The 23,414-nt window shown below is 38.9% G+C and overlaps 1 protein-coding gene across 1 annotated transcript; it reads right to left on the bottom strand.

Annotated features, from left to right (window-relative positions):
- Nucleotides 1-8,768, bottom strand: LOC149023470 (cationic amino acid transporter 5-like). The gene is made up of 6 exons (XM_089142747.1): nt 8,665-8,768; nt 7,442-7,635; nt 6,991-7,235; nt 2,564-2,638; nt 2,333-2,463; nt 1-523 (listed from the first exon to the last, which is right to left on the bottom strand). The coding sequence occupies exons 1-6, from the start codon at nt 8,766-8,768 to the stop codon at nt 1-3; spliced, it is 1,272 nt and encodes a 423-aa protein (XP_088998873.1).
- Nucleotides 8,769-23,414: the final 14,646 nt, after the last annotated feature.

Genomic DNA, 23,414 nt, shown 5'->3' with positions numbered 1-23,414 from the left:
TTAAGCTTCTTCATTTCCTCTGTTGTTAACTTGAACAACCTTTGCGGGATGTGGGTTTGCAATTTGCTGAGCCAGGTCATAAGTAGCATGTACAGCAACCAACAAATAGTAAACTAGCATTACAATCATACAGATACTAAACCTCACAAAAGCCTGAGACCCAAGAGTACCCATCAAGAACAGGTTCATTGCTATGGACAAGGATGGCAGCCAAGGAACAAGAGGAACCCCCCAGACTTTCAGAGTCCGCTGCTGAGGCACAAATATTGCGATCCCCAGCGTCACACCAAACCAGAATGGAACAGTAATAACATGACCAAACCAACCATCAGGCCTCAAGCCCCAGTAAGCTGAAGTATCCATTGAGGAAGCAATGATGATCAGCAGAAAAGCTACTAGCTTGTAGAGGTTTCTCTGAGGAGTAATTCCTCTAACATAGTATCTCCTTACTAAGTGTGCAATTGCCATCAATGCGAAAATAAAGAGTGTACTGATGGATACCATGCTTGATAGGATATCCAAGCTGGAGAAGAAAGCAGTACAGGCACTTAAAATGTTGATCAATAGGGTGGCATTGATGGGTGTACCTATTTTTGGGTGGACAAGAGCAAACCAAGGCGGAATCATGTGAGACCTTGCGATGTGAGTGGGATGGCAAGCCTCGCCAAGTGCTCTCATCAATAAAACAATGGTCATTCCCTTAAGTGCACCTAGAGATACAAAATATTGTGCCCAAATCATCCCCCAGTGGCAGACTCAGGATGCAATAGTGGGGGGGCCAAAGAATGAAGGCTAGATAACCTTCCCATTTGGGGTCCTACCTCTAAATTATTTTATTAAATTAAATAATAGACTCACATATATTTTGTAGGGCCCACACATATTTAGAAGAAAAAAAGATAAATTATTGATAATGATATTTTTTTGACAAAATATAGGTAAAATTAAAGCAACAATATAAAAAAATACAGATGACTTAACCTTAAAAAGACAGATGCAAACCAAAAATTTCTTTAGTAAGTGATGTAAACCAAAAAAAATTTTTAGGTAAGAGATGCAAATCAATGGTAACTAGTTACCTACTAACTATAAACATTTTATTCACAATACAAAATCAAATAACAAAAATTACAGAAGAAATAAAGAAACATAGAATATAAAATCAAATAAAAAGAATAACAAAAAAAAAAAAAAAGAGAAAAAGAGAAACAATAAATAAATTGAGAAAGAGACTAATTGTGGAGTAGATTTTTTTTCAAATTTTCTTAAGCCACGCTTATAGAAAAGGAAGAGAATAAATAAGAAAAAAAGAGGATGGAGGGGAGGGGATATAGGAGAATAAATAGGCATTGAATAATTAGTTTTTAATTAGAAATAACATTTTGATTTTTGAATATCTCATAAGATTTTTTTTTCAAAAATTTCCTTTAACCCACGTTTATAGAAACAGAAGAGAATAAATAGGAAGAAAATATGAGAGAGAAGAGAGGGGAGAGTAAATAGGGATTGATGAATTAATTTTTTATTAGGAATGACATTTATACCCATCATTTTACCTTTAAAAATTGTTCACAATATTGGAGGGGGGCCAAATAGTGACATTTCACATGTCAGAAAAGAAAAAATCGAAAAAATTAAAGGAATTAAGGGAATATGTATAAAATTTTAAAAATCCGGGGGGGGGGGGCATGGCCTCCTCCAGCCCCTTCATATGTCCGCCCCTGCATCCCCCACCCTCAAATGCAACAGAGTATGCTGTTAGGGATAATGGATGCACAACCACGAATAAAGAAGAATACAAGCAAAGCACACAAGAAAATTTAACGCGGTTCGGCAAAACCATGCCTACGTCCACCAGAGAGAAAAAGGAGTTTCACTAATTACAGGAAACCTCACACCACTCTCACACCCACGAAGTGCTACCCTTTGCTTGCCCCCAATCCTTATCCTCAGTATGGGTTTCCCAATCCCCTACAGGGATTGATTCCCCAATCTCCTACAGGGATTGATTCCCCAATCTCCTACAGGGATTGATTCCCCAATCTCCTACAGAGATTGATGCCTATATGTTATCCCACAGAGACTATTTATCGAGAAACCTAAAACCCTAATCCTAATGTAATTACAATTTTACCCCAGTACTAGTAATTGACCCAAACACTGTTTCAATTACAAATACAATCTAAAACCATAATTACATGGACCCACAGAATACAAGACACCCAAACCCAACAATCTCCACCTTGGCTTGAATTCTGCAAACTACCTTGAAGAAAACCGTTGATGATGTCTCTCTGCAATCACCCGTCTCTGTGTATCCACCACACCTTACCTCATAGCCCACATCCCCTCCAAGGATGCTTTAGTTACCGCCATCACTAAACCAGCATGACGCACACCCCCCACCTGGGGTGTCCCGTACAGCTCATCACCGTTATACGACGTGACGTGACTCCATCTCTCCTGTCATAGCCGGCTCCGAGAGATCACTGCCACTCACAAAATCCAAAGCGAAAGTCACTCGCTTCTTTCCAGATTTGCCCTTGTTTTGCGCCTAAACAACCTGCAAATTCTGTCTATCTGTACCCCTTGCCAAAATGTCAACTGGAGCTCCACCTGTTTCAACACTACCTGCAATCTGTACAATTTACCCTGATCTGTGGCTTTCATACCCATCAATCAACTGAAAGAATCTCACCATTGATTTCCATATGAATACACAAAATTAATACCAACGGAGCGAAATCTCCTCGATCCGTCACTTCCATTGAGTCCGGAACGCCCAAAAACCTTAGGAACACTTAACTCCGTACAAAAACCTTCACACAAAATCTTGTGGAAACAATCAGTACGATACGATCCGATAATAAAAAAACAAAAAAAAATCCCTTTTCTGTCCTTTTCTTTTTTCTTCTACTGTTCCACTTTCCACGTTCTCCAAACTCAACTTCTCAACCTTTTTTTTTCTTCAAAAGATATGTAACCACTTTAATGAAAAAAAGTAAAAAAAAAAAAAACTTCAAAAAATCCACTCTACCGAGCAAACACCTACAATCCAACTTCAGTCGGACCGCCCTCTTCTAAAAAATTTTTTTAAGCGATCTAATCCAATCAAACTACAAGAAAAAAAATATTAAAAAACTTAACTATTCTAGATCTAGAATCGTATCTTCGATTAAACCGTCGAAGCCTTCTTCGTTCTCCTGGCACCTATCATTTCTTTCTAGATCTTCGCACACCTCCAGCGACGATCCACCGAACCTCGCTCTGATGCCACTTGTTAGAGATAATGGATGCACAACCACGAACAGAGAAGAACACATGCAAAGCACACAAGAAAATTTAACGTGGTTCGGCAAAACCATGCCTACGTCCACCAGAGAGAAAAAGGAGTTTCACTAGTTTTAGGAAACCTCACACCACTCTCACACCCACAAAGTGTTACCCTTTGCTTGCCCCCAATCCTTATCCTCATGATGGGTTTCCCAATCCCCTACAGGGATTGATTCCCCAATCTCCTACAGAGATTGATGCCTATATGTTATCCCACAAAGACTATATATAGGGAAACCTAAAACCCTAATCCCAATGTAATTACAATTTTACCCCAGTACTAATAATTGACCCAAACACTGTTTCAATTACAAATACAATCTAAAACCATAATTACATGGACCCACAGAATACAAGACACTCAAACCCAACATAGGCTGCATTTGGGTCTATCTCTGTATATTTCTGCATTGCGCTCAATGACAGAGCCATCAAGCAGTAAATCACTGTGATTATTGACATGGATCCAAGCAGACCCAATGGAATATCTCTTGACGGATTTTTGGTTTCTTTAGCCAAGGTGGCAACTGTAAAACCCAGCCCTAACCTTGACCCGAAAACCTTGTTATTTGTAGGTCCGATGACCCGAAGTAAAGTAAGAAGTCAGCTTTGGGCCATCCCAGTGGTGGACTTGGTGTCTGGCTTTGAATCCATGAAAGTTGATGATGAAGTTCTATTTATGGAAACTGAATCTTGATGAAGATCGGATTAGTTGATGGACTTGGAGTGCTCTCTATCTTGGTTTGAAGGCATTTCTACCTATTAGGTAAGTCACTTGACATGTGTGCAAAACCCCTTTAGGATTGGATTTGATATGGGCTTTCAATTCGCTGTTTTGGATTTGCTGTCATCATTGGTCGACTGACTGGCCGGTCGACCAATCCACTCGACCAATGAGTGCTGTCTTTGGCAATTAGGTTTTTCTTGCTCTATTTAAGTCCAATCTCGAGTCCACTTCGTATTTGCTGCCTCCAAACTCTTTGGAACGAACCAAAGACCTCTGCAAGTCATCTCCCTTGCATCCTTGGTGTTTTCTTGACGGATCTTCGTCGAAACTCTTCCTTTTGCATCAAAAGGTATGTCTACACTCTCTTCTTCTCCTCTATCTCTTATTTTCTTTCCTTTTTGAGTTGAGACAGTGAGGAGATGCTGCATTCTCTTTGCAAACATCTCTGGACTTGTTCTCATGATCATCCTAAGGATTAGAGGCTAGAACAATGATCTTAACCATGATCATTGCAAGCTTTTGAAGGAATCATGATCAAACCATGATCTAGTCTTTGTTTAACTTTTGATTTGAATTCTGATCTCCTTGGATCTTCTATATTGATCATGTTAGTAGTTAATTACTGTGTTTTCTTTTCATGATCCATGATCTATCAACCTCTAGTTGTTCTCTTCTACCATACTATGTGTTCTTCATGAATCATGGTAGTTACATATATGGTAGGTTTTGTTTCCTTATTTAGATTTATGCTTTAAAGCCTATTTCCTTGAAGATCTAAGTATGTTTTCATGATACCTTTACCTGAAGCAATGATCCATTCTCCTATTGTTCTTGTCTTTGATTTCTATTTCGAATTCATCAAGATCCATGGTTGATCTAATTATGGTAACTTTTTGTTTCCTAATTTGGATCTTGATGTTTTGTTTGGATTAGTGTTTTGAGGTCCCCTATATGTTAGAATACTACTGATGTAGTTTACCCCTTGGTTAGTACCCTTTTGAACCACCAAATTCGGATTTCATATCTTAAAACTCTGTTTTTTTTAGGCTACTGTCTGCATTGGTCGACTGATTGGTCGATGGACCAATCGACCAATCCACTCGACCAATGAGTACAAAGCAACTCCAGAATTGGTCCGTGTTGGATGTTTTGGTATCTTTTCTCGTTAGGGATCTTTCCTAATATGTTGTATACACTTGTTTAGGACCTTCTTCTCAAGTTTGCCAAGATCTTACTTGATTTCTTAGGATTCCTTTGCGAGTTATAAAATGTAACGATGGTTATTTCCTTAATTACATAGATAGCATGAATCTAGTTTCTATATTTGAATATCATTGATATGTTTCCTAAATTAGATTCTTACAATGATATACTACTGTTGCATAACCTTGATTACAGTAGCATTGCTTAATCATATTAAATTGATTCATGTATGATTTACTTACCAATTATATACAAGTGATTGTAATTATTGATTTCTTTCCATATATGAAGTTACCATATATGTGATGATATGAATTGATGCATGTGTATGCTTAAGTATGGTTTGGAAAGGAGAGGTGTCCTTTTGACACTTCTGTCCTTGGACTACTACGGGAATATTATGTGATGTTTCCGGAGATGCCCTCTGGACACCTTCCTAAACTGTTGGATGACATATCTAGGATTGTCTAGTAGTGTTTGGCTAGGATGTCCTGTTATGTCAGACCCTAATCGGAGGGGTATTGAGACCGAACGACCCGTGGTAGCAATGGGGATTCATGGGCGCTCAAGACCGGTAACCAACCCGTGAGAGGACAGGAATCACATTGTGGGGGCCATTTATTGGTAGGGTTGCATATGGTTAGACTTGGGCTCACGGGCGCTTAAGACCGGTAACCAACCCGTGAGAGGACGTGAGAGCTTCCCGTTTACCATATGTGGATGATCAATAGGGTTGATGAGTCCGTAGTCGGGGACTATGAGGACTCTAGTGTGAAGGATACCGGAAAGGATCGTCAGGGACGAGGAATGGACGTATCTGGATCTGACTTGATGTAACTAAGTAGAAAGACTTGCATTTGGCTAGGTTTTACCCTGACATGCGCCGGTACTTAGACCAATGGTGATGTGAGAGAGTGGTGACTTAACCTCCCACCATGGAATGTCCCGAGGGATGCCGGACCCATTACCAACTGATGATGAGTGATTAAGACCTTCCTAAAGAAGTACGGTGCTATGACTTAAAGCATGTCTGCCAATAGAGACCAGCATACATAGAGTTAGATTCATTCATTCATTGCTTGTCTCATATCATATTGCATCTATGTTTGTTCTGAAATCCTGCCATTTATGTTATTATGGATTTAACTGCCTTACTGAGTTTCTTTGAAACTCATTCCTTTATTGTACAATGTTTGTTAGACTATCCTGCAGGTACTGAGTATTATGACGGTCCCTATGAAGAAGCGCAAGGCGAAGAGGCATATCTTCAGGAAGGTGATTGCGGTTACCACAATTACACTGAAGATTCCGCGAGTGGTTATGCTCCGTACGATGCTTAGTCCGACCATTGAGTGGAAGCGTCCTTGTGCCATTTATGAGATTTACACTTATAAGGATGTTGTCTATAAAGTGGAGAACAATTTAGTTACCCATTGTACTTGCTACTGGGATTAGATTTTGTCTAGTTTATTCTCTGTTCGAGCTACTTTTCCGCTGGTTGTAGAGTGGGATTTTTGCCTCACTTTACTTATCTGTCTGACACTCTGATTATATCTAGTATTCTGATTTATTTATGATTCATTCTTTCCTTATTGGATCTATGGTTTATCTTCCGCACTTTTATTATGATTGTTCATGATTATGTTATTGTGAATGTGGGAGGTTGATCACTCGATACCTGATCTTCGGGCTGTGGATCACACTCTCGGGTATACCAGATAGGGTACCGGTTGGGAGGACGTGACAGCAACGTTGTCGAATCCACCATATGCAAAATAAACGATTGCAGCAGCTTGGAAGACTCCTTTTGCCCCATAAGGAAAGAAGGGTGTCAAGTTGGCAGGGTTTGAATGAACAAATCCTGCAATTATCACAAATAATATAACTGCTGTGTTTAATGCTGTTGAAACCCAATTGAAGACTGGTGTCTTCTTGGTGCTTAACATTGCAAGTGTTGTAGTGATGAACAGCACTGCCACAACAATTGGGTACAAGAGGTTGAAATTAGTTGCTAGATGAGGTGCTAAAATCCGCAATGTGTTATAGGGGTGGTGGTGGTTCAGAAGCGTAGTAAAGTAAGAAGTCCAAGCTTTGGCTACAGCTGCACCACCAACAATGCCCTTCAAGAATATGTTTCCTGCAGTAAGGAAAGCAATAAAATCTCCTAATTCAACTCACAGGTAAGCAAAAGATCCTCCGGCCATTCAACTACAAATTCTGTGTAGCAGAAGACAGACAGCATCGCCGAAAGGCCTGAAACAACATAGGACAACACTATAGCAGGACCTACTTGATAATGAGCTTCTTGACCTGTTAGGACAAAGATTCCAGCACCAATGACAGCACCAAACCCAAACCATGTTAGATCCCACCTGTTTAGGCACTGGTTTAAAATCCAATAATTCTTTCTATTCATATGCTAAACGCAAATCTTTTCACTAATCCTAATACCAAATCTAGAAGAACAGCTCCAATTGGATGAAGTGCTTCAACAGCACCCAATTACTTTAAAAAGTCACAAGTGTTCCAGCACCTATTATGCATTATTATGACTAACGCACTCATAATTCAATGAATAATTACATGTTAAACAACAACATTTGCCAAGCTGGAATTCCATTGCATAATTCCCTAGTTTGAAGGAAAACAACATCCAAATAAATGCTACTCCGCTCAAGGTTTATTAAGAGTTCTAGGTGGAAAGCTTCCTGCAACAAAGACCATTCAATAGAACTAAGCTACATGAGATCTCAAAACTAAAATCCAACAGAACTAAGCTATGTGAGTGCTCAAAAGTAACAAATTAGACGCCACACTTCACTAGCTCCATCTAACTGGGCTTGAATCGCCAACCTATGTGTTCCAATTCCCAATTCCCGTTACACATGGCTCCAACGATGGAGCCTCCTCCTGAGGATTTGGTCGTGATACAGTTAACCGAGGTTTTGGAATTTATTCAAATGAAGCTTCTTCTTGCAGACTTCACCACTCAAACGTCATTGCCAATAGCCTCACCCAAAACCTCGGTTAACTGTATCAGCGACGGAGGTTTTGGCAATGCCGTTTGAGTGGTGAAGTCTGCAAGAAGAAGCTCCATTTGCATAAATCCCAAAACTTCGGTTAACTGTATCAGCGACCAAATTCTCAAACGAAGGATTGAGCCATCATTCGAGGAGTCATCCTAGCAGCAATGTGTAACTGGAATTGGACCTCCAACATAGCCAGCAGAGTTAATGAAATCTAAATACTGAAAACAGAGAAAAAAAAAGGTGAGAAACAGAGATAGAAGTTAACCGAAAAATAGGTGAGAAATAGACAGTCGACAACACCAAAATCCTAAATACCTATTTGTGCATCTCGGATCGCGGAAGGAGGAGCGGCGAAGAGAATAGCCTTCTCACCTCTTTGCCACCTCAATTGCCGTTACCTCTCTCAGTTCTACAACATGCTCGATCTCGGTGGTTCTTTCCTGGTTCGAAGATTGGGAGGCGAGCACGATCGCCATTGTTGGACCTCCAACATAGCCCGCAAAGTTACGAACCCTAAGAAATTTTCTTTGCATTGCTGTATATCCTAGTGGGCGCAGCACTCTGCACTCTGCGAACGAGTATGATTAAATTAACCAATAACCATGTCACCCAATTGAACGAGGACCATTGATTATACCATGTACAATTTTGATGGTTTCAGGTGCGTAAAAACCGTGCCAAGTCTCTGAAAATAAAGCAAGGATTAAATAATCAAAACCATTTACAACAGAATGCATATAATTTCGGTCCCTTGGTATCCCCATCTCATTAACTCGCTCTCTCCAATCACTTCAGTTTTCTTCATCACAGTACTCGTGACTAAGAAATTTATCAATGGACCATCCATTTCCTTCTTGATGTGTGTCATATATTCCAACATCACATCAGAGGGTTGAAACCAGATGTGTGCCATATGTCCCAACATCACATCAGATGGTTGAAATTTGTTTATCAGTCACAATCTGATGTGATGTCGGGCCACATGGCACACATCTGCAAGGAAATGGATGGTACATTTCCTTGTCAGAAATTGACCTGATATTGGTCTCTCGTGAGTCGTGACTATCTCCATTTTTTACAACAGGTGAATTTTTTGTTAAATTAGCATGACAAGCCTTGTCGAAAATGAATAATCATGAGTATGAGTCAACATAATCATACTTACACAATATATATATATATATATATATATATATATATATATATATATATATATATATATATATATATATATATATATATATATATATATATATATATATATATATATATATATATATATATATATATATATATATATGTATGTATATAATAATTAAAAAAAAAAGAATTTTCTTTTTTATGAATTACCACTTCATCCTAAATTTATAAAAAAAAATTGGCATCTCTTAAATACAGTTTACCAATTAAGACTGTCATTTTTCAATGGATAGGGACAAATCCAATATGTGAACTTCACGATCACAATGACGAATGAATATGACACTTTTTCTTTTCATGCAATTTGACAAAGAGAATATAGGCAGGGCCATTGGGATTAATGAAAGAATTTATACATCATGAACAATTCACTATTATTGAACTTTGGGTTTGATGGGAACGCTAAACTATGGTTTTTTTCTCTCTTTATTACTAGGCATGGATAGAAAGAAACTCCAAGATTTGTAATAAGAAAGATCCTAATCTACTCAAGATACTTAATAGTGTCAATAAATGGATAGGATAGCTGAAATTACAACTTAAAAGTAGTGTTGAACCTATTCAAAACCAACTGATGCACTTCCAAACACAATTTTACTTTAAAAAAAATTACAAACACAAATATTATCCCCATGCCTATGTTCCTGTAACAATATCTTCCACTCACCTACTAATCCTATTGCCCTACTTCCAGATGAAATTCAGATTCTGATAATAAACAAATTAGACTTGGTGGCTTTCCATCGTTTCGGTTCTGTGCCGGGGGAATGGCAATCCAACGCCATTGCTGCTAACAAAATACGGCATCAATTTCTCCTCAAACCTCAATTCCCATGGCTCATGCTTTCCTACCCGAAGTCAGCGTGTCCTTATTATAATGATTCAGTGTGTCATCATGATTATCATGATCATCATCATCAGGGGTTTTTCAGTCTCCTCCATGACAAAGTTTTTAGGTTATAGATGCCTGAAATATTTTGTGATGCTCGCTGTTTAGGATAAAGTTGGGGTTGGTTGATAATGTTGGGAAACGTAGCATACGGAAAGATGTTCCTTCTGAATCCATTTACTCTTATTCGTATTGGACTTCCACCTGGATCTACTATTCCTCAATTACTTTTATTTCCAACAAATGAACCCTGCCCGTATCCTATTCGCAAAGTTATGTTGTCGTCGTCTCCTTCTACTGCTGCTACTAACAATTCCAGTTTGGATGAAAACCCTTCTTCTGTGGCAAGGGATGATTGTTGGGTCATTGCTATTTATATGACCCGTTGTTTAGCCTTCTGTAGACCGGGAGATAGAGTATGGGCCCCCTTGACAAGCAACTTTGTAGAACCACGACCATATGAAGACCTCATCGTCTATCAAGGAAAATTCTATATGATTAAGTTCAATTTTGATCTTCTACTTCTGGAGTTATCTCCTCAACCAAGGGAAACAAGTTGTAACATTGCCCCTCCACCGATGGAACAATTGAATCATCATCGATATAGATATAGTACACTTTATTTGGTGGAATGTTGCGGAGAGTTGCTAGTGGTTGCAAGATGGACCAAAGTCATGTCTCATGGTCATGCTTATCTTCCAACAACTTTTATGTTCAAGGTATATAAGTTAGATCTACCACAGCAGTGCTGGATTAAGGTTGAAGACTTGGGCGATCAAATGTTATTTATTGACACAAGTACTTGCATTTCTGTCTCAGCAGTCGACTATCCTGGATTTAAAGGAAACTCTATATATTTTGCAGGTCACTTTCAACATAAACCTCCATATTCCTCCCAATTTGAACATCTTCTACCAAGATGTGCTGCTTGTTATGATTTGGGTGTGTTTCACTTAAAGGATAATGCATTGGGGCTATTTTCTTAAATGCTTCGAATTCATATTTTTCTCCACCTGTATGGGTCACACCGGTGGTTTTTTTAGTAGAAAGAAGGGGTTTTAGAGAGCTTTTGAGGTGGGGCATTTTTTTCTTCTTCTTTTTATTTTCTTTTTTGTACTTTTATGTTTTTATCAATTGAACTGGTTCCCTTTTATTTTTTCCTTGATTGGCTTCCAGACTTTTACAATATTCATTTATTTCCTCAAATTGTTTTATTTGGACAAATAGAATCAAACTCATCAATAATGAAAATTCCCTCTACTTAACTCTGCCTCTTAACCAAGTGTAATTAATTTGACCAAGCCACTAACTTCTCTATCTTAACAATTCCCTGAATATATTACAATGCACCAATTATTTGTCAACCTTTTATACAATCAATAATCTCTCTCTCTCTCTTTTTAATTTATTTTTTTATTTTTTTAAATAACGATCGATTGTATTAAATTTAAATGGGAAAAAAGAAGAAAGAGATTACACCATAAAAGGAACCATACAAGACTCAGTTAAAAAGACCAAATCCTAACAAATTCAACAAAACTCAAATTGCCATTGTCTTGTTGCATCCCTTTCTAATTCCAAGATCATCAAAGGCCATTCCGTTTGGATAATAAGTTCAAAAGATAAAAATAGAATATTGATGTATAACAAATATGCACGACTAGATAGAGAGAATGAGTGGTAATTGAGTTGTATCTTCTCAAGTGAACGATGAACTCCTAGCCCTAAATCCTTATCTTTAGCATCTAAAAGGCAGGTGGGTTGATCCATGAAATATATAATCAGCATTAACAATCTTGCATGGCACTAACCCCGGCGGATGGTGATGATTGATGAGAACTGGGGAAGACTTCTGGTGGAGGGATGAGGAGATATGACTTCTAGGGTTTAGGTAGATGAAGGAGCGGTTGGACAGAGTAGGATTTTCAGACCTTTTTGCTACATTCTTTCCGAGTAGCAGTTTTTCTTTTTTCTTCTTTTGGTAATCGACTAGAAGTTTGATTGTATATAATAACCAGCAATATGCTCATCCTTTGTTCTGTGTTAGAGTTGATCTCCAAGGCTAACAAGTTTAGTAGGTAATCTAACAAGTTGGGTTGTGTGCAAAAGGTTACTAGTTCCCTATCCACCGTACAGTGAGATGATATTTGAGATTGAGAGCAACATAGGTACTAGATATAGGGGTCAGATCCTTGCAGGTTTCATTGTACTTATCCCAAAGTGGGAAACTAGTCACAACAAAGTGAACAGTAAAGTCCAAAACTTCAGCAGTTTGGAGACCCTGGGAGAGTGCTACAGTCAAAACTCCCAGCAGCTGCTTATAGCCTGTGCATCCTTTTCGAATTGAAATACAAGAGCCTTCATGTAGAATGCAGAACATCTATCTACTAGCATTCTTTCTTTCTGCTGTGAGACATGCAATTACTAGCATAATATCAGGATGAGAGTCTCAAACCAGGGGTGATGGGTTTTGAATCCCACCCAGAGGTTCAACATCATTCATATATTGATGATTATTAAGGGAAAAAGACACATCAAGCTGTGCAGTCCAAAAGTAAATAGCTTGGATTAGCCGAGTAGGATTCAAGTATGCATTGGAAAAGCTGGTCTAGTTACGAGTATTTCATATCAAATAACAGGTTACGTAACCACATTGAACACCCATGGGAGGGTAGGGACATCCCCGCATGAGCAAAGCAAATTTGAGGACACAAGTCAATCAACGTGTTAACTGTGAAGGATGTCATTCTCAATCCCAAAGGACCTGCAATCCATAAATGGTTAACCCAGCCACACCTGAAAAAAGATGAGCGGTAGTTTCTTTGATGTAACCAGGGAGGACCCTGCCCTATTTCCTCTGGCTCGACAGGAAGGCCAAAATAGAAAGGGGCAATTTGGTCATGTTACCACCCCCTTTAGAGACCTACTGGTTTCTATTAGATGCCACATAATTTTATGATCCCATTTCTACTTCTGTTTTTGTATTCGAGTCAATCTATGATTTGTTACAAAAGGAGTCCTAGTCCCATTAGGAGAGAGGTCTAATTGGAATCCAATTGTAAATTGGTTTTCTTCTGAAGTTAGGAGTCTCTCAATTCTGCAGTTTTTATTTAATTAGGAGTTCCTTAAAATGGGATTCCTTACTTGATTTGTTAAGAGTCATGAGTCAAGTAGGAGTCCTTGTTTGAGTTACTCTCTAAGTTGAGTCCTCGTAGGAAACCCTTCATGTAAAGGCTATAAATATAGCCTCCCAAAGCAAAACAGTTGATGATTATTGAATGATGATTTGATTGAAAGAATAAGTTAGAGTCGTGGGTTCCCACGAAGGGAAGCCACAACTGCTGGAGTTTATTAATTTTCTGCAATTGTCAAGCTTTCTCCATCTCTCTCACTTGTGGCAGCATGGGAACCCTAGTTTGCTGAAATTTCCCAAAGTCTTAACCCTAGGTCTCCTTAAGACCTTATTCGAACCCTACTCCTTTCAGGAACCTAATTCCCCTTCCCCTTCCCCTTCCCTTCCTTCGATCTCCCATCTCAACCTTTCCCTCCTTCCTAAAACCTAGAAGAATCTAATTTCATCTTCTTCATGCAAACCTTAGAAACCCTAAGCTATGTTCATTCATCTCTCTCAAACTACTCAAGCAAATTCTAATTCCTTTTAGGATCATTCACCTACACCCCTCCTAAACCTTCAATCGTATCCAACCCTAGTCACCCTTTAGAAACCTGAAAATTGGGAAAACCCTAGTTTATCAAACCTTAGCCTGAATTTGAATCTGACTTTTAGAAATCAGAATTCAAATTTGAATTCTTGAAACCCTAGCCCTGAGTACCCTAACCTTACTGGGTGAACCCTGTCCTCGTTCCCCCGTGCTTAAAGCCTTAATTTACTGCTGGTTCACTTGGACTGATCAGTAAGATTGACCCTCAATTTGGGGGTCGCATCATTCTTCTTGTTGTTTGCAGAAAGAGCGTAATGGGTTAACATGAAGCCACTTGGTAAGAAGTGAGGCAACCTGCAAACCCACATTTAAAAGTCATCAAAAAGATATTTTGCGTTTTGTTAAAGCTTTCATCGAAAACAAGCTCCACATCTCCGAATACGTTTCAAAATTGGCGCAATAAGGGTGAAGGAGTGCACTGCCTTTTTAATTGAGAACCCTCCAATTCTGGACGGTAAAAACTGCCAATAGTATTGGGATGTGGTGAAAACTGGTAACACTTCTAGAAGAGCATTAGAATCCCAGTAATTGTTGCCAATAAAATTTGAAACTGAAGTGGTAGAATAGTTGCCATCAAATCCAAAGAAAGGAAACAAGTAGGGATGCCCTTAACCCAAGGGTCAGTCCAAAAGAAAGTTGATACACAAGTTTCCAACTTTCCTTACCACTTTATCCTTACCACTTTGTGAAACATATATAATATTGTTCCAAATGCAAGAGCCTCTCTTGTGTTGAATTTTGGGGTTCGAAAAAGAGGAAAGGGAAATACTTCCCCTTCAGAACTTTAGCGCAAATTGATTGAGGCTCATAAACTGGGAGTCTTTAGTGATGTATTCCCATGTCGTAGAGACAGATTGAATAGAATGGATTTAGGTATGTTTGTGAGAGCATATGTGGCTTGGTATGTACATGTGGGCACTCTTTTCCCTCTTCAGCCCCCCCCCCCTCTCCTCCCCCCCTTCTTCTTCTATTGTGTGATTTCCTGCTCTCTTCCTATTCTTCTAATTCTTTGTTTGTGTAGGTCACCATAGAAGCTCGTTTCTCATGTTTGCATTATTTACTATCAGAGCCAAAGATCCACATCAACAAGCACTCTCTTCCTTTATTCTCTCTCCCTGATTTTGCCCTGCAATACAGCAGCTCAGATAAACAGGCGAAGAAAAATCAACTGAAATTCCGTCGTGGCAAGTCATCTACATGTGAAATTACAGGGAGAGAGAGAGAGAGAGAGAGAGAGAGAGAGAGAGAGAGAGGAGGACAAAAAAAAAGAAGGAATCCTGAGCCCCATCTGTAACCTCACCTATCCATGACTTCTATTATTTTCTTTCCTCATCTACTCTAATTATTTCCTACCATACCTTATCGCTAATCCCACAACTGCTTTTTATTTTTCCCTACCATTTTTAAAAATTTCAGAATTACCCATCCCTTTTATTTTATTGTTCCTTACTTTTTCTTCTTTCCAAGTTTACACCTCCATCTACGTTGCATTATTTCTTGTGTTTATTGTACTCCATTAATTGCCATTTACTCATATTTTCATGTTTTTTTAAGATGGTTTCTCTCCGTTTCTATTGGAAATAGGGTGCACTGTCTCCAAAATCAAACCCTTACAAACACCTGTTAGTGACCTAATAATCAGAAATGTGATTTTACGTTTTTATCGTCACTTAAATTGAAAATAAATAGTTAGGGTTTCGGGGAGAGAAAGAGAAATAATAAAGTTTTCATAAAAAGAATGTGTTTGTCAAAAAACAAAAAATAAAAATTGTTTGTTATTATACCCTCAATTTAGATTGAGATTTTACATGACTCGCACAAAGATTAATAGAATTATTATTTTTTACCTAGAATCCATAATAGACAAAAAAGCCTATTTTGGATTTTGGAGGTTTTCCTATTCTTTTAAACAAAAATAAGATTTGAAGATATAAAAACCTAAAAAAATGAAAAATGCCAGAAAATGAGGATGAGAATCGATACCAAGAAAACCCTTAGAAATCGGTATTGGCCACGATGATTCTGGTACTACTTAGCATTCTGAATTGGATGATTTTATCCCTACATTTTGGTTGAAGATATGGCATCAGCTGCTTTGAAAACCAATATGATATTGATAAATGGAACGATGCTTACCGGATTTTAGTTTCATTCTAATTCAGATTGGTCCATATTGACTCCGATGGCTGAGCTACCTACACTTATTTGTATATTATTGGTTTTTGCCCAAAAAGAAATCCTTGATAGGCCCTTTTAATTTTGTAGTTTCCTTAATTAACCTAGGTCTCATTAGGATCTGAGTCACTAATAAGTGAGCTTTCCTCAGGCTATTTCCACCTTCTATGGCCTGTGTCTTTGCCATGTCTCTGATCTCCAACGTTTCTCATGTTGGCAGAGAGTTGTGCCATACAAAGACAATTTCTTGTCAAACCCAACACAAGCTTCTTGTGTGCTGTCAATCTTCTTAGTGTTAGCAACTGCAATAACTGTTGCAAGGTGGTGGCGACGGTCAAAAACAGAGACACCACCACTTCCTCCAGGGCTAGTAGGTCTACCTATAGTGGGAATCTGCTCTTCATTGGCACTGACCTCCACCGTAGTTTCGCCAAACTTGCTGAAACTTATGGTCCCATCATGAAACTCCGATTTGGCAGCCCAACTCGCCAACCATATTTGCCAAGCATAATGTGCCGGTGGGGGCGACTGTTTCTAGTTATGGTGGCATTAAGATGGTCTGGTCTAGTCACCTCATGGTAACTAGTGGCGGATGCTTCGTAAAGTTTGTGTGTCGGAGTTGCTAAATCACAAAAGACTTGAAGCCCTCCCCATATATCCTCCGGCTGAGAGAGGTCCACAACATGTTGATCAGACATCTCTACTCCAAGGCTGGCACCCCCATTGACATTGGAGAGCAAATGTTCATTACCACATTACCACATTTAATATCATAACTAGCATGTTGTGGGGTGATACACTTGAAGGTGAGGAAGGGCAGTGCACCACTATCGAGGTTCGGTGAATAATGGATAAAGTTGTGTTGCTTTTTGGTGAACCCAACGTCTCGGACCTTTTCCCGACAATTGCATGGCTTGATATCCAAGGTACTGGATGGAAAATGAAGAAGACAGTAATTGTCACACCCCGCCCGCCAGGCCCGGGTTACCCACCCGACAACCCGTGGGTGCGATCCGTCACAGGATCCATGGTTTTAGTCTATCAATAATAATAAATACAAATACATGAATCAAGAGCAAGAATAGTGCAATAATTAATAAAAAGGTTACAGGAGTCCAAATACTCCAATAAATACCCAAGAAATAATCAAAGGAAAGAATCAAGAATCAAATGTAATATCGAGTTCAGCGGAAGCAAAAAGAATAACTAAATAATCTTCATCTTCAGGAGGCTTCATGCTCTGCAAGTTCATGTATCACTGTCTGTGCCACATCAGCTTCAAATGAGAAGGCTCTTTTATACGAATCATCTCCAACTTTCGACGTTGTGCAACCATCTGTACAGTTTATATAATACATACAATGAAAGGAATGAGTTCCAACGAACTCAGTAAGGAACAAGCAATTCTCATATATATGTCAATACAATCCACGAATGCACATATGAAAGGATATGGATGATATGCGAAAATATGAATGCTACTAAGATCTAACTATGCAAGTCTCTAATGGCTGACATGCTTTAAGATATACACCAGCCCTCCTTTGGGTAAGTCTCATCACTCGATCCGGCAAGGACCGGTTTACCTCTGTAGGGATCCTGGGCAAAGGGGTAAGTCCACACCGGCTCTCAAAACCGTGGTGGGGGTTAAGTCAACACTCTCTCACCACGACCATTGGCAATGAGTGCTTGGCGCATGTCGGGGTTTCTAATCCAATGCAAGGTCATAATGGTAACATACTATATGAAGTCCAGATACTTCCCCTATGGCACCAACCAACTCGGTTCGGTATCCTTCGCAACCTAGGAGTGTGAATCCTCACGGATCGGCTACCTCTGTTGGACTCCACTCCTTAACCCTATGGTCATCCACATATTATTGGGGCGGATGCTCTCATGACTCCTCGCGACACCCGGTCCGCTCCTTGGACGTCCATGAGCCCAACCCTAACATATGCAACCCTACCATTACATGACCAATAGTGGACCACCGAGTCTCCGCACGGACCGGTTACCGCTGTTGGATGAAACATAGTCACGTCACCATTGTCACGGGTCACCCGGCTTCAATTCCCCTGCCGAAAGGGTAATAGCATGTGGGGTACCTAGCCATGCAATTCTAGACTCCCTAAGTATGTCATCAAGTAATCATGATAGTCTTTGGAGACATCAGCGGGCATGTGTCCCATTCCACGACCTTCCGATATCCCAAGCCAAGATATCCCAATGGAATACCCTTCCATCACAATCACACTACATCACTCTTTATCATATCATGAACAACTGTGCAATATCATAAAAGATGAAGTACATCAAGGAATACCACAAACAGCGAGTATACAATAAGATTCACATGCTTTATACAATTACTGACAAGATACATGATCAAAGAATAGTAAATAGAACAACGAAACATCATGTATATGTAATTGCATATAAATAAGAATGCATGTCCTTACCTGTAATTTAGTAGAAGTCCTCTAACTTGCAATCCAAAAACTATTATAAGACTTTTATTTGAAACAGAGAACACCTAGGCATAGGGTTACAAGAATGTATAAGAGTCAAGAGTCAAAACAATTCAAAAATCAAACCTACACAGTTACTGGAAACCAGCCGGTTGCTTGTGGCGGTTGCTTAAGTTAAGCGACCTCCACAAGCGACCGCCCCTGTTTCAGACAGTTTCCAACTCCGAAAATCAGACTTTTTATCATCCGATTTCAATCCGTTTTGGGATGATCTTAGTCCGAAATTCAAGCTTAATAAGTCTAGAACAAGGGGGTAACAAGAAACCCTAGAATTAACAAAGATTTATTACCCAAAACATTCCCCTTGATGGGATCCATCCATTAAACAAATGCGGGGATTCGTTTCCGGACGAGGATCTCATCAAGAACATTGAAAAGGGAGATACAACAAATCAATTGGGTAACCACTAACAAAATGGGGATGGGTTCATATCAATCGAGAGGTTAAAAAGAAGAGAATAGAAGATGGAGATTCATTACCTTAATAAGAATCACCAAGAATAGAAGAGAAAAGGTTTCATATCATTAACAGCACTTCAGACCTGAATCCCGCACGATTCCACTGCCGCCTAATCGCCCAAAATAGCAATCCCGAACATAATAATGCGTTAATAGGGCGAGGGATGCTATTTATAACGAACGAGGGGGGGCAAAATAGGGCATTTTCCCGCAAAGCGAACCGGCGCGTCGCTTAAGGCGGTCGCTTGGTTTAATCAACCGCCACTAGTAACCGCCCCCAAGTATATTGCTATACAAGGGTGCTTTGCTCATGGGGTTGAAGACCAAGTACAACCAAACCCAAATGAAGACATGGGGGAGATCATAGTCCGAAAAATCAATCATAATAGGTTTGTAATAAAGGGGTTAGGGTTTCATCATAACATATGGCTCATGAAAAGGTTATGATCACGGAAAGAGAGGGAATGATTGTTATCAAGAAAATAACAAGAAATCATAGGAAATCTAGTTTATGTTAACAGAAACATTACTCATGAGGTTTCCCGCACATGGAAGGTTACAAGAGGTTTCCAGAAAGATCATTCAAGGATTAGGGTTAAGGTTTCAAGAATCTATTAGCTAGGGTTAAGATCATGATGATGATCATAGATCTCAAAGAATAGAATGAGATCATGGAATAGATGGTTGCAAGAATGCATCATCTTTTTCCTGATCTCAAACAAGAACAAGAACGAAGAAAGAATAATTAGAAATCCTAATTAAGTTAAACATGGATCATGAAGAACATATAGTGATCAAGTTTAGGTTAACACAAATATCACCCAAGGGAAAGAGAAACAAAGAATCAAGATTCACCCATGGGAAAGAGAAACAAAGAATGCACAATCTGAAAAAGTGTTGGGAAGTTTCCAACAAATAAAAGAACAATAGGGTTTCATATATGGTTACCTCTCACGAGAGTTGGTTACCTCCCATGAGAGTTACCCATAATTAATTCTCATAAAAACAACCCAAGATAGATAAAGGAAAATCTCATTAGTATTTCAAAATAAAGAATGGAATTAGAAAGGGTCTACTAATGAGAGAAAATAAGGTTCTCAATTAAAGTGAAGGGAAACAAATTCAAATCATACAATTAGGGATTTACTAACAAGAATCCGTGTATCCCACGAAAAGACTAAGGAGAATAAAGATTCACCCTTAGGGCAAGGAATTTACAATCAAGAAAGGTTTTGGGGAGGGTCCAATGAATTAATAGAAAATAAAAGGGTTGCCAATTGTTCCAAAGAAAAACAATGATCAACTCATCAATCAAGAGGACACAAGGGAAGGTCATGGTAATAATATGAGACCTTCCCCACAATAATAAAGATAGGTAGGAAATTAGGGAAAGTATCATTAAGAGCTTTGGTGGGATCAAATTCAAGGATCATCGCCATATGGCTTCAAGATCATAGAGTGAATTGGGGGATTCACTCTAGGGCAAAAGAATTAAAGAAGAGGTCATTACAGTAGTGTAATACCCTTCTCATGATCAGAAAATCAGAAGTAGAGAAGAAAGAATGAATTAAAGAAGAAGCGAATTGAATACCAACCTTTTAGAAGAGAAACCGCTGAAGAAACCTGAACAGATACTTGAGGATCTGTCTTGGCTTCGAAGGAGAGGTTCTAGGGATCTTCCCACGTTCTCCCAAGGCTTAGAAACAGATTGAGAGTGAAACACATGGAGTTCCCCCTTTTAAATAGCACAAAGAGTTCAAGAGTTACTAGGGTTTCACCAAACTGACCAAATTGACCCCGATGGTTGATTGGTTGCAAAAGAGGAAGTTCAAAGGTCGATCCCACACTATCAAGAGGTTTAGAAACATAATGGGAATAGTTTACCACGAAATTAAAAGAAATAAAGCTTTTGAAAACCTTCAAAACAGATATTTACCAAAATGCCACTGCCTGGACAGCTTGTTCAAAAATAGGGATTTAATGGGCCTAACTTCAATATTTTTGGATGGGCTTCTTTCAACACATCATACTACTTACCTAGTATGGAGGAATGTCTTCAAACTAGGTCCAACTAAGCTTTAGGTCCATCAATCAAGTTCTTCTTCACAAATAAATAGTTCAACACCAAATCAAGTAAGGTTTCCATAAGGAAACACCATCATCAATATCCATGGGTTTTGGGTCAAACACCATATCCTCTACTGAGATGGCCCACAAAGACATCTTCCTAAGATTTTCAAAGATAGTAAAACGGAAATCACGGTCAAACTTCGAAGTCAACATTAAACAAAACCCGACTTCACCCAAAACAGATCGGGTCTTCGGGCTAGATTTGGGCTGGGTGTCACAGTAATGGGGATTGATCAGTTGTTGGATTCTGTCATCGATAAACGGCTCAAGAGAGAGAGAGAGAGAGGCGAGAACGATGTTGGTGAACAAGACACAAATTTCTTGCAAATCTTACTAAACAGTTCAATCTCAACACAAAAGATGGAATCCCTGGCCTAATTACCATCCCTCACATCAAGGCCTTACTACAGGTAAATGACCTTCCATTTCGATTTGGAAAGAACTCACTCTTAATTAGAAGCTAGCTGTTAAAAGATATAGTGTTCAACTACCGACAAATTATTTACATTCGATACGAAATCAAATCTCAATAAAAATTTATTCACAGGATGTGAGGGGGGCTGGGACTAAATCAACATTGAGTGTAGTTGAGTGGGCAATGGCTGAGCTATTCAATCACCCAAATGTAACGAAGAAGGTTCAGGAAGAGATAGAAGAAGTAGTGGGGTTTAACAATTTGGTGGAAGAGTCTCATTTGTCTAAGCTACCCCTACTTGCATGGAGTTGTGAAGGAGGTCCTTCGCCTACACCCACCTGTTCCTTTCTTGGTTCCCCGTTGTCCTAGTGAATCCTGCATTGTAGGTGGCTTTCTGGTTCCAAAGGGCTCCAAAGTCATGTTAAAAACACATGGGCAATTCAAAGAGATCCTATTTCTTGGAAGAATCCTTTGGAGTTTCAACTTGAGAGGTTCTTGGGATCTTTAACTGGTGATGGAGAATGTGAAGAGATGAAGATCAGTTGGGAGGAGGCCAAATAAACCAGTGGGTTGTCATTACCCATCAACCACGTATTGATTGATTTGCCCTCAAGGAAGTTCCTATAGGATTCTTCATCTTCCTCGACAGGGTATGAATGGTGTCTCAAATTTCTTTGGGGAAATCTCTCCTTAGCATGAATGATAATTTGGAGAAGACACTGAATAGGAAAAATAGAAAAAACCTAACCTCCAATTTTTGTTGCAGGTAGGCACAAAACCAATGAAGAAGAATTTGTCTTTTCCAACCTTTATTAGTGGAAGACCTTTTGGAAAAATAATATCGATCACACGAAATTACTTTTCTTCCAAGTGAAATATTAACAAAGATTGTGACAGATGGTTGCCTAATCATCTTCTAGATGTAAACCTAGAAACAATTGATTTGCCTCTTGGGCTCGACAATTTGGCCTCTTTCCTCTTCTTGGCTGAAATTTTCAGCTTTGGCTTTAGCCCATCCTTAATAAAGTTTGTTTACCTAAAAAAAAAAAAAGATTTGCCTCTATTAATTGGGAATGACTTGGCTAGGATTTATATAAAAGTGATCCATGACGCCCTTTTTGCCCAATCACTTAATGTAATTGTAGGACCTTGCTCCTGCGCGTTTAATGCGCAGAACTATGCAGTAGAACATTTTCAACTGTTGGATCGAAATCTCGGTCACTCTCTTTGGGATGACATTGAAGGATCGCTCATTAGGCTTGTCAAAGGGTACAACCAATCAAGTGATCTATTATTGTAAATTTGAAATACGTAATTCTAAATTTTTTTGTTTGTTGCCGGCAATAGTTTGTTTTCTCTTTTTGTCTTTTGTTTTTTTTAATTTTTTTTTATCTGAGGTTCATCCGGACTTTGCTTGCGCGCACCTTAATTACATCTTTAGGGAGGAGCTTTGTCGTCCGCAAGGGTCGTACCTATGACCTCTCCACTGAGAAATATGGATTTTACCATTCTACCAATCCTGCATTGACATAATTCTAAAATAGTTTTTTTTTTTTGGGTGTTTTTTTGTGTTTTTTTTTTTTTGTTTTTTTTGTTTTTTTTTT

Source organism: Hakea prostrata, chromosome 2 (assembly GCF_041222555.1).
Source record: "Hakea prostrata isolate BN-2017 chromosome 2, UWA_Hpros_2, whole genome shotgun sequence".
Taxonomy (NCBI): domain Eukaryota; kingdom Viridiplantae; phylum Streptophyta; class Magnoliopsida; order Proteales; family Proteaceae; genus Hakea; species Hakea prostrata.
This window is presented reverse-complemented; position numbering and strand designations above follow the sequence as displayed.